At 44.1% G+C, this 12,758-nt stretch overlaps 1 protein-coding gene across 1 annotated transcript in view; it reads left to right on the top strand.

The window, feature by feature from the left end:
- ltk (leukocyte receptor tyrosine kinase) overlaps positions 1-12,758 on the top strand; it is a 172,073-nt gene that overhangs the window by 152,200 nt on the left and 7,115 nt on the right. The window contains exons 12-17 of the mRNA XM_043698197.2: positions 1,080-1,266; positions 5,346-5,436; positions 8,374-8,438; positions 10,055-10,184; positions 11,554-11,651; positions 11,837-11,929. Of these exons, the coding sequence (XP_043554132.2) occupies positions 1,080-1,266; positions 5,346-5,436; positions 8,374-8,438; positions 10,055-10,184; positions 11,554-11,651; positions 11,837-11,929 (664 nt within the window). The remainder of the gene's footprint in view (positions 1-1,079; positions 1,267-5,345; positions 5,437-8,373; positions 8,439-10,054; positions 10,185-11,553; positions 11,652-11,836; positions 11,930-12,758) is intronic.

Here is a 12,758-nt window from a genome sequence, read left to right as displayed (position 1 = left end):
TTCTAAACTCATCTAGTTCCATTTGTCAGCATTGGGCCCAAAGCCCTCTTAACCCTTCCTATTCATATACCTGCCCCGATGCATTTTAAATGTTGTAATTGTACCAGCCTCCTCCACTTCCTCTGGCAGTTCATTCCATACACACACGACCCTCTGTGTGAAAAAGTTGCCCCTCAGGTCCCTTTTAAATCTTTTCCCTCTCATCTTAAACCCATGCCATTACCTTGGAAAAAAAGACCTTAGCTCATCCCCCTATCCATTCCCCTTGTGATTGTACAGAAGCCTGAACATATGCACCCCCGGTTTTGTAACAGTTTCTATCCTACTGTCGTTAGAATACTGAATGGACTCACAAACTCTTAACATTCGCCTGTACCTGTGTTTTTGTTTTTGCCATTGTTTACCTATTATTTTCACTGTGCCTCGGTACACATGACAATAAATTCAGTTCAATTCAATTCAATTCAATAAACCCTGATTTTATAAGGTCATCCCTCGCCCCTCCAATGCTCCTGGGAAGAAGGTTCCAGCCTATTCAGCCTCTCCCTATAGCTCAAACCTTCCAGACCAAGCAACATCCTTCTGAATCTTTACAGAACCCTTTCAAGTTTAACAAAGTCTTTTCCATAGGCACTTCATACCCAACGAAATGCTCTTGAAATTTAGTCACTTTAGTGAAGTAGGAAACTCGAAAAGGAGGGCATCAGTGTTCATATGATTTGAACAGTTCTCATATATATTAGAGTTGACTTTTCTCTGTACTTACTCTGAGGTGATAGCACTATATTCTGAATTCTGTTCTATTATTCTGATGCACTTATGTCGGGTATAATTTCCCTGCACGCAAAACAGTACTTTCACTGTATCTCAGTACATGTGACAATAACAAATCAAATTAAAATTTGATCAAGGTGGATGCAGCCTAAGAAACCCAGTGCTCAGAGGCACCATAGGAGGACTTATCCATTTGTGTTTATCAGGCTGTTGAGTGTGTTTATTGCCCTGTGTGCTTGGTATGTGAAACATGATAACTGAACACCATCAGCCTCTGATTAATCCTTGTCTGATTCCCATGACAGTTTACTATCGCAAGAACAACCGGTTCCAGGCAGTGAGGGTGAAACTGCAGAGCCCAGAATACAAGCTGAGTAAGATCAGAACCTCGACCATTATGACCGATTACAATCCCAACTACTGCTTTGCTGGCAAGGTGGCATCCCTCAATGAACTCAAGGAAGTGCCCAGGAAAAACATCTCCTTGCTGAGGTGGGTGACTTTAAAACTCTCAAGAAGAGGTAAGAATCATTGAAACTTACAATACAGAAGGAGACCATTGGGCCTGATGTGATTCTGAAAGTCCTTTAAAAGAATTAATTACTCCAACTCCAACTCTTTCCTCAAAGCCCCGGAAATATTTCCTTTTAAAATTTACATCCAAATATCATTTGAAAGTTATGATAAAATTTGGTCGTTACATGTATTCAGATAGTGTATTTCAGACCGCTGATTCCACTATGATCCATTTGACAGTACTTTCCAAACCCAGAAGCATCTGACAAGGCAAGGGCTGCAATTATATGGTTACGCAAGTTCCCTTCCAAGCTGATCACCATCCTGACTTGGAAATATGCCATTGTTCCTTCCGTGCCATTCAGTCAAAATCTTAGAATGATCTCCCTAAGGGCATTTTGGGTCTAACTCATGGACTGCAGCAGTTCAAGAAGTCAGATCACCACCGCTTTCTCAAAGGCAACTAAGGGTAGACAACAAATGCTGGCCCAGCCAGCAACGTCCACATCCTGTGAATGATTAGGAAAATTGTGTGGAAAATTATCTTTGTTTTTCCTATCCCCTACACTCCACCGAGGCCCCAGGTTTGTTGCCAGTGGTTGAAGAGTCATTAAAGCTCCTCCAATCAGTGGAACCACTTTCCACCTATCTATTCTATCAGAATCCCTGCCAATTCTGAATACAGTTCCATCTCCCTCTCACTCTCTCATCCTCTAAGGAGGATGGTCCAAGTGTTCTTAGTTGGCTTGTACTGCAGCAGTATTGAATCGTCCAGGCATGGCAAAGCAAGCCTGAGTAAGGAGATTTCAGAAAGCTGGGTTGGGCTTCCATAGAATCCTTACAGTGTGAGAGTAGGCCATTTGGCCCATCGAGTCCACACTGACCCTCCGAAGGACATTCCACCCAGACCCACACCGCCTACCCTCTCCCTCTAACCACACATTTCCAATGGCTAATCCACCTAGCCTGCACATCCCTGGACCCTATGGGCAATTTAGCATGGCCAATCCCCTTAACCTGCATTTCTTTGGACTTTAGGAGGAAACCGTAGCATCCGGAGGAAACCCATGCAGACATAGGGAGAATGTGCAAATTCCACACAGTCACCCGAGTGTCATATTTAACTCAGGCCCCTGGCACTGTGAGGTAGCAGTGCTAACCACTGAGCCACCCTGCCACCCAAACGCTGCTGGGATTAACACATTAAACATCTGCAAACTGTAGGCGGACTCCTGTTGCACTTGGACCCTCATAAAGAATTTTATCCTTAACCATTTTTGATCTTATTGAACTATGCTACTGGATAAAACAGCATGGAACCTGTACAGTGCAAGCTGCAAAGGCTTGGGCGGGGGGGATCTTGTTTGAGGTCTACAGAATTCTCAGGGACATAGACAGGGTCAATTTGAAATAAACCTTTCCCTTTTAGTGGATGATAGGTTGCTAGAGTGTACAGATTTAAGGTAAGAGGCATGAGGTTGAGAGAGGATTTAAGGAGAAATTTCTTTCTCGCTTAGCAGGGTGAGTGTTTGGAACTTACTGCCTGAAAGAATTGTACAGGTGTTAACCATTGCAACATTTAAGAATTATTAACATGATTATTAAGGCATAGCGAAACACCACAGCCTATAATACTGTAGATCCAAGTGTAGAGTAGATAGAGGCTTGATGACCAGCATGGACATGACAGGCCATTTGGCTTCCATCCATGACTCTGTGCCTAATTGTCCCATTGTCTTGGGAATTGTTACCCCTTAGTGAGCATCACAAAGTCTGTCATTATTGCACTGTGAGGGTCGGGGACATAGTGATACGCATGTTAGAATCCCTGCATTGCTGAAAGAGGCCATTCAGCCCATTGAGTCCACACCAACCATAGATAGCCCACCTTGCCTGCACAATCCTGGTAAATTTCAGCATGGCCAATCCACTTAACCCGCACATCATTGGGCTGTGGGAGGAGATTGGATGGCAGGGTGGCTCAGTGGTTAGCACTGCTACCTCACAGTGCCAAGGGTCTGGGTTCAATTCCACCTTCGGGTGACTGTCCGGAGTTTGCACATGTCTCCATGGGTTTCCTCCGGGTGTTTTGGCTTCCTCTCACAGTCCAAAGATATGCAGGCTAGGGGGAATGGCCGTGCTAAATTGCTAATAATGTCCAGGGATGCAGGCTAGACATGGTGAATGTATGGTTGGAGGGAGAGGGTAGGCAGAGTGGGTCTGGGTGGGATGCCCTTCTGAAGAAATCCCATGTAGATACAGGAAGAACATGCAAACTCCGCACAGACAGTCACCCAAAGGTGGAATCAAACCCAGCTGCTTGCTGCTGGAGGTAGCAGTGCTGACCACTGAACCATTGTGCCGCCCATTAGAATTGCGTGTTGTATTAGCTTGACAGAGATTGTTTTGAGGCATGAGAGACCTTCCTGCAGATGACTCAGGCAATTGATCTTCACCAGTCATGGTCCTGATATATTCAAGGCAGCATCCTTAGGATTTGTGGGAGTGCAGGTTTGCTCTGTATCAGGGAAATGTGCCAGACTGGATAGTAAAGGTTTTGCTGGGATCAAGGATGTTAAATGTGGATACTTGGGAGTTGTTTTTGCAAGTTGTAGTAAATGGTTGTTGCAGAATGAAGGTGGAGGAGTCTGGCCAGAGGCTAAAGTTAGAGAGCGGGTGTCGTTAGATCCATTTTTATTCTCGAGACTGACACAGAAGATGATGGGTTTGGTTGTGGGTCAGGGAATGCAGACGATGAGGGATTAAAAAAAGGCTTGCATTTATAAAGCATTTTTCATGGCTGCTGGATGTTTCAAAGCTCTTTGTTGCCAATGAAATGCTTTTGGAAGCATTGTCACTAGCAATGTTGGAAATGTGATAAACAATTCCTACAAAGTATGCTTCCCGAAGCAGCAATGCAATAAGGACAGACTTTGGGATGTTCATTGAGGGATGGCTATTGGCAAGACATTGGGGACAATTAGGCATGGAGTCAGGCATAAAAGCCCTATGGCCCATCATGTCTATACTGGTCATCAAGCACCTATCTACCCTACCACATGGGTCTATAGTGTTGTATGCTTTGGTGTTTCACTATGCTATAGTAATCATCTAAATACTTCTTAAATTTTGTAATGGTTCCAGCCTGTGCCATTCTTGCAGACAATGGCTTTCAGACACCCACCCATCTCTGTGGGGAAAAAACTTTCTCCTTAAATCCTCTCTAAACCTCATGCCACTTATCTTAAATCTGTGCACCTTCTCTGCTCCAAATAAAAAAACAACAACTCTAGCTACCTAGTCTCTCTTTGTAGCTCAAATGCTAGGCAAAATCCTGGTGAATCTCTTTTGCACCATCTCTTTTGCACATCCTTCCTACAGTGTGCTGAGCAGAACTGCACACAGAACTCTCGGCATGGCTTAACCAACATCCTGTACAGCGCTAGCATAATCTCTCAGTACTTCAACTAATAAGGTAGCCATACACCTATAATTCTCCTGCTTTTCTTCAAAGTAGTGCTGTGGGATTACTTCAAGTCCATATGAGTAAAAACAGACAGGACCTCAGTTAAACATCTCTTTCAAAAGGTGGCAATTCCATTAAAGCACCACTCCCTTAGATTTGTACTTAATTGTTTTGGACCTCAAGTTTCCAGAGGAGGATTTGAACCCAGAACCTTGTGATTTAGATACAAGAGAGCAAACAACTGAGCCAAAGCTGATCTGATACAAGAAAATGGTCATTGATGCCCTTGTTTATGTATGAGACCATAAGAGCCGAGATGTCCTGTGAGAAAGCCAGGATGATCTTCTGAAGCCAAGCTCTGACGATATATGAATATGGTTATTACTGAGTGACAAATGTGAAATCATGGGGTCAGGGGATAGTGAGTAAGTTAGCATGCTTGAACCGTGGACAAGATCTTTCACTGAGTCCACATGTCCACTGAAAATCACATGACCGTTACTAAACTGCAACTTAATACGAAGGCCCATTTCACTATCTTAAATATGGTCAACTCTAACTGAGAATTCCTTCATATTTTGTCTCTTAGGGCTCTTGGTCATGGTGCGTTTGGTGAAGTCTATGAGGGCCACGTGGTTGGACTTGGTGGAGAGTCTGCCCCTTTGCAAGTGGCAATCAAGGTTAGTAACAGGCTTTCCAAAATTCTTCCCTCTCTTTTGCGTCATGCACTGTACCACCATTACTCATGGTCATGAGGAAAGGTATTGATTGAGCAATTGTTCCATGGTGAAGGAAAGGCCTAATTCTACCAACTCTATCATAGTCAAGCAAGGGGTATGAGTACAATAGTCATCCACTTGGAAACATCCAATCATATAATGTTATGGCTGTTCTCCACCTCCATTGGTACATTCACTGCAAAGAAATGCGAAAAAATAAAATTCTTCATCCTGTGCTGCAGTCCAGATGATTGTTTTGGAATTCTTTGACAAATCCAAATGAGGCTGGAAGTGTTGAAATCAACTGAGATTTAGTGCAATCTGGACAGTGTTAAAAACTTAGTATCTCCTCTCTTCATAGCAACTATAGAGTTGGCTTGATGCGTGCCATCATCTTACTGATGAGAGGCAATAAAAAATAGAGGTCGAGCAAAAGGTGAGTGTGGGTACGTCACGTTATCCTCCTCTGCCCATTAAAATCCTGGAAAGACCAACAAGTCATATGATAACAGCAGCTTTGTTTGGGGTGAGAATTTGAAGAAGCAAGGAAGAGAATGAGTATCAGAAGCTGATGGGTAAATGGAAGGTGGAACCCACAGATTTTCCGTAGGACATATGGCACATTGCCAGTCAAGAGCTTAGTGGAATGGCCCTCAAAGTTTTTGTGGGCAGGTTCTGAAAAATGCGCAAGGAAGGAATCTTTTGCTGACCAGAACAAGCTTGGGCCAGATCCTGGATTTGCATGTGTTTGTAGGGGTGTTGGGGCAAGTGGGTTAGTTAGGAGAAAGAGGTGGCAAAGGTATGCTTTTTGAACAAACCAGGGTTTGGACAAGACAGAAGTGCCATTTGTCCATTGAGTCAGGCTTGTAAAATCTCAACTCTGATCAAGGAAGTCTGCTCCTGAACGTGGGTGGATGTTCAGGCAGAGCAGAACAGACTCCACTGGCAAAAGTAAGAACCTGATAAACTTCGTATGGGAAATAATTTGTAACATTGTCCTGAAAATACCATGCGAACTATTGCACATTTTAGTGTTTCTAATTTAGTTTCGAGTGAGACAACCTACTTGTGGATATACGTATGCAACACACTGAGTCCTGTGAGTGCACACTTTCTTCCAATTGTTGCCTTAAAGGAGTTGGAGGCAGCTCCTTCTCATTTTTGCCTCTGTGTTGAGATGACGCATTGACACCTCTCGAGCAACTATGCTTCCTGCTCCCTCTGTCAGAGAGGCTAAGAGAGCTGGGGGTTCTCTCAATCCGCAGAAATCCTCATACCTATTTGGAACAAACTCCCACTAACTTCAGAAGGATCGGCTGCCTCAGTGTGGCTCATATCAACCTGTTCAGAGTGGATTGGTCACCATAGAGTGCGAGTGCTGAAGTCCGTGGAGAACATCAACAGCAGACAATCCCAAGCAGGACACTCTGGTCCAACTGTGGCTTTGTATTAAGGGGATCACCAAGTGGCTGGAAGGCTCAGTCACCTTGCCAGAATGCAGCAAGTCGCTAAACCTGTTCCCAGCACTTGCAGCCAGGTTGATAACTAAATGCACGGACCACATCAATGAACTCTTGGTCATGATCAGGGACATCTTGTGGCCTTGTGCATTGAGCTATGTCTCTCCTGTCACTGACCTCACAGAATCCCTCCAGTGTGGAAACAGGCCATTCAACCAACAAGTCCACACTGACCCTCCGAAGAGTAACCCACCCAGATCCATCTCCCTACCCTTTCCCTGTAACCCTACATTTCCCATGGCTGACGTACCTAACCTATACATCCCTGAACACTACGGGAAATTTAGTATGGCCAATCCATATAACCTGCACATCTTTGGATTGTGGGGAGAAACTGGAGCACTCAGAGGAAACCCACATAGACACAGGGGGAATATGCAGACTCTACACAGATAGTTGCCCGAGGGTGGAATTGAACTTGGGTCCTTGGCACTGTGAGGCAGCAATGCTAACCACTGAGCCACTATGCCACCTCCTGCACCATGACATGCAAGATGGACCATCTTGAAGCACTTGCTACATGATAGGGAATGGTATTTTGTCATCTGAACACCAGTGTTAGGTTCACGGTGTACAGGCATGGTAGCCTCCCTGTTACCATTGTGATACATCGCTATGCACCATTCTAAAGGGTCCAGACGTACTTGATGTGCTTTGGGATGAAAGCAGTAGCCAGTGGATTGCTGAGTACCTACCATCCAATGTTGGGCTTATAAGGGAAGGGGCAGTGTAAGGTACTGTAGCACCAAGGTCTGAGTATGGAAAGCTGCACCAGTGCTGGGCTGCTCTGTACCTTTGAAGGGCTGTGCTGTGATCCTGCAGCATCTTCAGTTGACAGAGTGCAACCTCTTTCATAAGAAGGCTGGGCAGGCAGATACCTGAGCTGTGCCTTCTCAGGCAATATATTGTTTGAGCAATGGGTTGGGAGTTTACTGAATGTTCCTGTTTATTGGACCAATCTAGAAAGAGATAACAAATTAATAGCCAGTATAGCTTATGATGGTAAGTAGTTATAGGTCACAATTTAGACCTATCGACAATTCCTTCACAAACCTTTTTCCCAATGTTTGCTGACCAAGCTGTCAACAATGTTAGGCCTTCAGTCCAGAGGTGGGGTAGACAGACAAAACTCCACATCCAAATCCATTCCCACCACCAATTATACCTACATACAGCTGTAGAAAGTGGCAGAACCATGGCTCGACCCCATCATGGTCATAGTGTTAGCGGGCATTGTCACATAGGAAGCAACAATGTGACATCGGAAAACCTTCCAACTAACAATTCCTGCTTCATACATGCAGTCTGACCAGCGATCTCTTAAACACTGCTGCAGGTCTTCATATTCATGTCATGCTACTTTTGTTACTTTTTACAGACTCTTCCAGAAGTCTGCTCTGAGCAAGATGAAATGGATTTCCTGATGGAGGCTTTGATTATCAGGTAATACTGAAAATTCTTCTCTCGTGTTCTGATCCCTTGGTGATCACTTCCCAACTCCTTAATGGATTACTGATCACAGATCAGAAATATCAGTCATGAGTAAGTTCAAGGGGAGTTTTTCGGACAAGCCTATAGTCCTTTTGTCACTTCTCTAACCTAGTCTCACGTCTAGCCACACTAAGAATATAGCCTTATTGGATGTACTTTCCAATTTTTACGTAATGAGCTTATCTCTTAAACTACAATAAACTTCAAGCTACAGAACGTTAGCACTTTATCTTTATTCTCTAACTTGATTTATCTCATTATTACTGCTGCTCTTTCATACCTATTGGGCATCATTTTGAGCTTTTTACATTAACAAGCCTTACTCATGTCCTTTATTATGAGTCGTGAACCTCACTCATGAGGCTGTTTGGCCTGGTCAAGTCTTCAGCAAATGCCTGATAAAATGGTCCCAACCACCATCACTTCTGCAGATGAGAGATTAAAATGAACAGAAATCTCTTGGTTATAACATAATACAATCGTCTGGTAATTTGCTTAAAGCGGTTAGATTGAAGGACAAAAATATCATCCAAACAGTTGACTAGAGGATAATTCATCAATGATCATTAATGTTTGTAAGGATTGGCTGGAAATTGTGGTCAATACAATTATAGCATTAAAAGAAATTCGTCATTTTAAATTTCATGGCAGTCCTGCTCCTAATTAACATTCTGGGCTGGTAGGCTTTATCTGTGAATAACATCACAGTGGAGTTATAAATGCCAACATAGAAAACTAACAAAAGCTGAGCAAGTGCTTTGAAATAGGTGAACACTCAGTAGCGTTTCTGAAGGTCAGTCTACAAAACGTGAAGACAAATGAGTGTGCAGTGATGCACGGCATTACCATGAACTGCATTCAGGTTTACCTGCCATCCTGTTCCTTGTGTTATATTAAACAAGAGAACAGTTAAGTAATACTGAAGAGGGCTAGAGGCAGGAGGATTGTTTTGTCTGGGTGCCTTTTTGTGAAGATTTCAGTTTTTGATATTTTTGGTACCTTGTATTTGGAGTTTTGAGAAAGAGTATCTGGACATATTTTTTGAATGAGGTAAAATGCTTCTTCCTGCAAAAGTAACTTATAATTCCATTTCCTAAACTTAGCAATTCCATGAGAAGTACAATCATGCAGTTTATTTTTCAAAAATGAGGCCATTTGGCACACATTGCCAGTGTTGGCTCCTTGAAGTAGTTATCCAATTAGTCCACCTTTTTCATTCATTCCCCATAGCTCTGTGTAAAAGTTTCCTAATCTCTCTCCTTTTACAGTAACTTTAAACTTGCATCCTAAGGCAACCAGCCATCCTCCCAGTTGAAACTCTTACAGCCAGAAATTTGTTAAACCAAATTTGTTAAACTTGTCTATATTTTACACAGAAGTAATCCATCCAAAAATAGAACAGTTAATTGAGATGAGAAGTCGAGTGAAGGTGGAATATTTTTCCCCATTATTCCAATAGTGTTAAATATTTTGCTGATTGCTGTTGATAAGTTGATGTTTCTTTGTTGTTCTGAACATTTTGTATTGTATCTACATGTTTTACCATCCTCCCCTCCTGTTTTAAACAGCAAGTTTAACCATCAGAATATTGTCAGATGTATCGGTGTGAGTTTGCAAGCTTTGCCTCGGTTTATTCTTCTAGAGCTCATGACCGGAGGAGACATGAAGACTTTCCTTCGTGAAAACAGGCCCAAAGCTGTAAGTACAAAGGTGAACGTTCACAATATTCCTTGGAAGAGGTTTGTCTCCGGTCACTCCTCAGTTTTCACTTGCCTCAGGAAGAGCTCAAATCCATTCAGTTTTTCCTGATAACTATAACTGGTTCTGTAAAATGGCTGTGAATCTTTTCTGCCCTTCCTCCAGTTCATCTGGAGACTTTCTGTGTGAAATCAAACCAAGGGAGACATCTCCGATAAAAACAAAACAAAGAACTATGGATGCTGGAAACCAGAAACAAAAACATTGTCAGCAGTTATAACCACTGAGCCACCGTGTTGCCAAAAGGGGACTCAAAATCATCAGGGCGAGAATCTGAGGAGCCAGATTGATTTTCTTACATCCCAATCCTGATGAGTGTAAGACCACAACCTCTGCCCTTGTGAATCCATTTAGCAATATCTGATTTATGAGGCAAAAGTGAGGACTGCAGACGCTGGAGATCAGAGTCAAGATTAGAATGGTACTGGCAAAGCACAGCAAGTCAGGCAGCATCCGATGAGCAGGAAAATCAACGTTTCGGGCAAAAGACCTTGATTGGGAATGAGGCTGGAAGCCTCGGGGGTGGAGAGATAAATGGGAGGGGGATGGGGCTTGGGCTGGGGTGAAGGTAGCTGAGAGTGCAGAAGATGAATGGAAGTGGGGGTGAAGGTGATAGGTCGGAGCACTTCAGAGAACATCTCCGGACCACCCGCACCAATCAACCCCACCGCCCCGTGGCTAAACATTTCAAATCCCCCTCCCTCTCGGCCGAGGACGTGCAGGTCCTGGGCCTCCTCCATCGCCACTTCCTTACCACCAGCGCCTGGAGGAAGTACGCCTCATCCTCTGCCTTGGGACCCTTCAACCCAGGGCATCAAGTGGACTTCACCAGTTTCCTAATTTCCCCTTCCCCCACCTTACTCCAGTTCCAACCTTCCAGCTCAGCACCCTCCTCATGACCTGTCCTACCTGTTGATCTTCCTTCCCACCTATCCGTATCCACCCTCCTCTCCGACCTATCACCGTCACCCCCAGCTCAAGCCACTTATTACTCTCTCAGCTACCTTCTCCCCAGCCCCACCGCCTTCCCATTTATCTCTCCAGCCCCGAGGCTCCCAGCCTCATTCCTGATGAAGGGTTCCTGCCCGAAACGTCAATTTTCCTGCTCCTCGGACGTTGCCTGACCTGCTGTGCTTTTCCAGCACCACTCTAATCAATAACTGATTTGTTACCTAAAGAGTAGCTGCTAATTTATTTATTGCGGTTCACTGACTGATCTGAAATTGATCGAAGCCTTTAAATGCTCCCCATATTTGGACCATCCTGAATGGAGCACCTCACACCAGCTCCATGTGTTACTCTGTTTCAGACGCATGTATCAACATTGACAATGCTAGACCTTCTGAACATGGCCAAGGACATAGCTTGTGGCTGCAAATACCTGGAAGACAATCACTTTATACACAGGTTTGTCATGATTTTCAGCTTTCCAACTTTATTTTAGGTAGAAGAAAAATGGATGTCTGTTGTTTAAATAGTTCTGCCCTTTGTGGTCACACCAGTAATTATACTGCAGATATGTGTATAAATAGCTCTTGTATTTATCGGTGTCAGTGGTATTTAATTCTGTTTCTGCGTCTGCTTGTTCTTAGGGACATTGCAGCAAGAAACTGTTTACTAACCTGCAGTGGACCCAGGCGAGCAGCCAAAATTGGAGATTTCGGGATGGCTCGAGATATTTATAGGTATGCCATCAATAATTGATGTGCCTGAGCTGAGCTGAAGAGAGTACTGCAGCTTTCCAATTGATCACCAGACCTGTACAAACACTTCTATGTCAGAGTGTGCCACCCCATTACTAGGCATCAGATCATCTTTGTCTCAACACATCTATTAAGCCACACTTCACGTAGGGTGGCATGGTGGCTCAGTGGTTAGCATTGCTGCCTCACAGCACCAGGGACCCAGGTTTGATTCCCGCCTTGGGCAACTGTCTGTACGGAGTTTGCACATTCTCCCTGTGTCTGTGTGGGTTTCCTCTGGGTGCTCCAGTTTCCTCCCGCAATCCAAAGGTCAGGTGAATTAGCAATGCAAAATTGCCCATAGAGTTAGGAGCATTAGTCACGGGTAAATATAGGGTCGGGGAATGGGTCTGGGTGGGTTGGTCTTCGGTGGATCGGTATGAACTTGTTGGGCCAAATGGCCTGTTTCTATATTGTAGGGAATCTAATCTAATCTAACCACATGGTGCAGATTTAGTTATCTGTGAGCTTTTAAGGTGGTTGTGCGCATCAACACCTCTCTTCTGTTGCTCTCACTCTGTCCCCAGTCAAGCCTGGAGCTTCTCAAAGATCAATTCTAGGCCCCTCTGTTTCTCACCAATAGGCTGCATCTCCTTGTCTCATCCAAGAGCACAACATCTGGGTCTATATCTGAAGAAGGGCTTATGCCCGAAACGTCGATTCTCCTGTTCCCCGGATGCTGCCTCACCTGCTGCGCTTTTCCAGCAACACATTTTCAGCTCCATCTGGGTCTATATGTACACTGACCTCAGACAGCTCAACTTCATTGACA

Source organism: Chiloscyllium plagiosum, unplaced genomic scaffold, assembly GCF_037043375.1.
Source record: "Chiloscyllium plagiosum isolate Xiang-an unplaced genomic scaffold, Cpla_swu_hap1 HiC_scaffold_8, whole genome shotgun sequence".
Lineage (NCBI taxonomy): Eukaryota > Metazoa > Chordata > Chondrichthyes > Orectolobiformes > Hemiscylliidae > Chiloscyllium > Chiloscyllium plagiosum.
The sequence above is the reverse complement of the archived record's forward strand: the minus strand, read 5'-3'. Positions and strand labels throughout refer to the sequence as shown.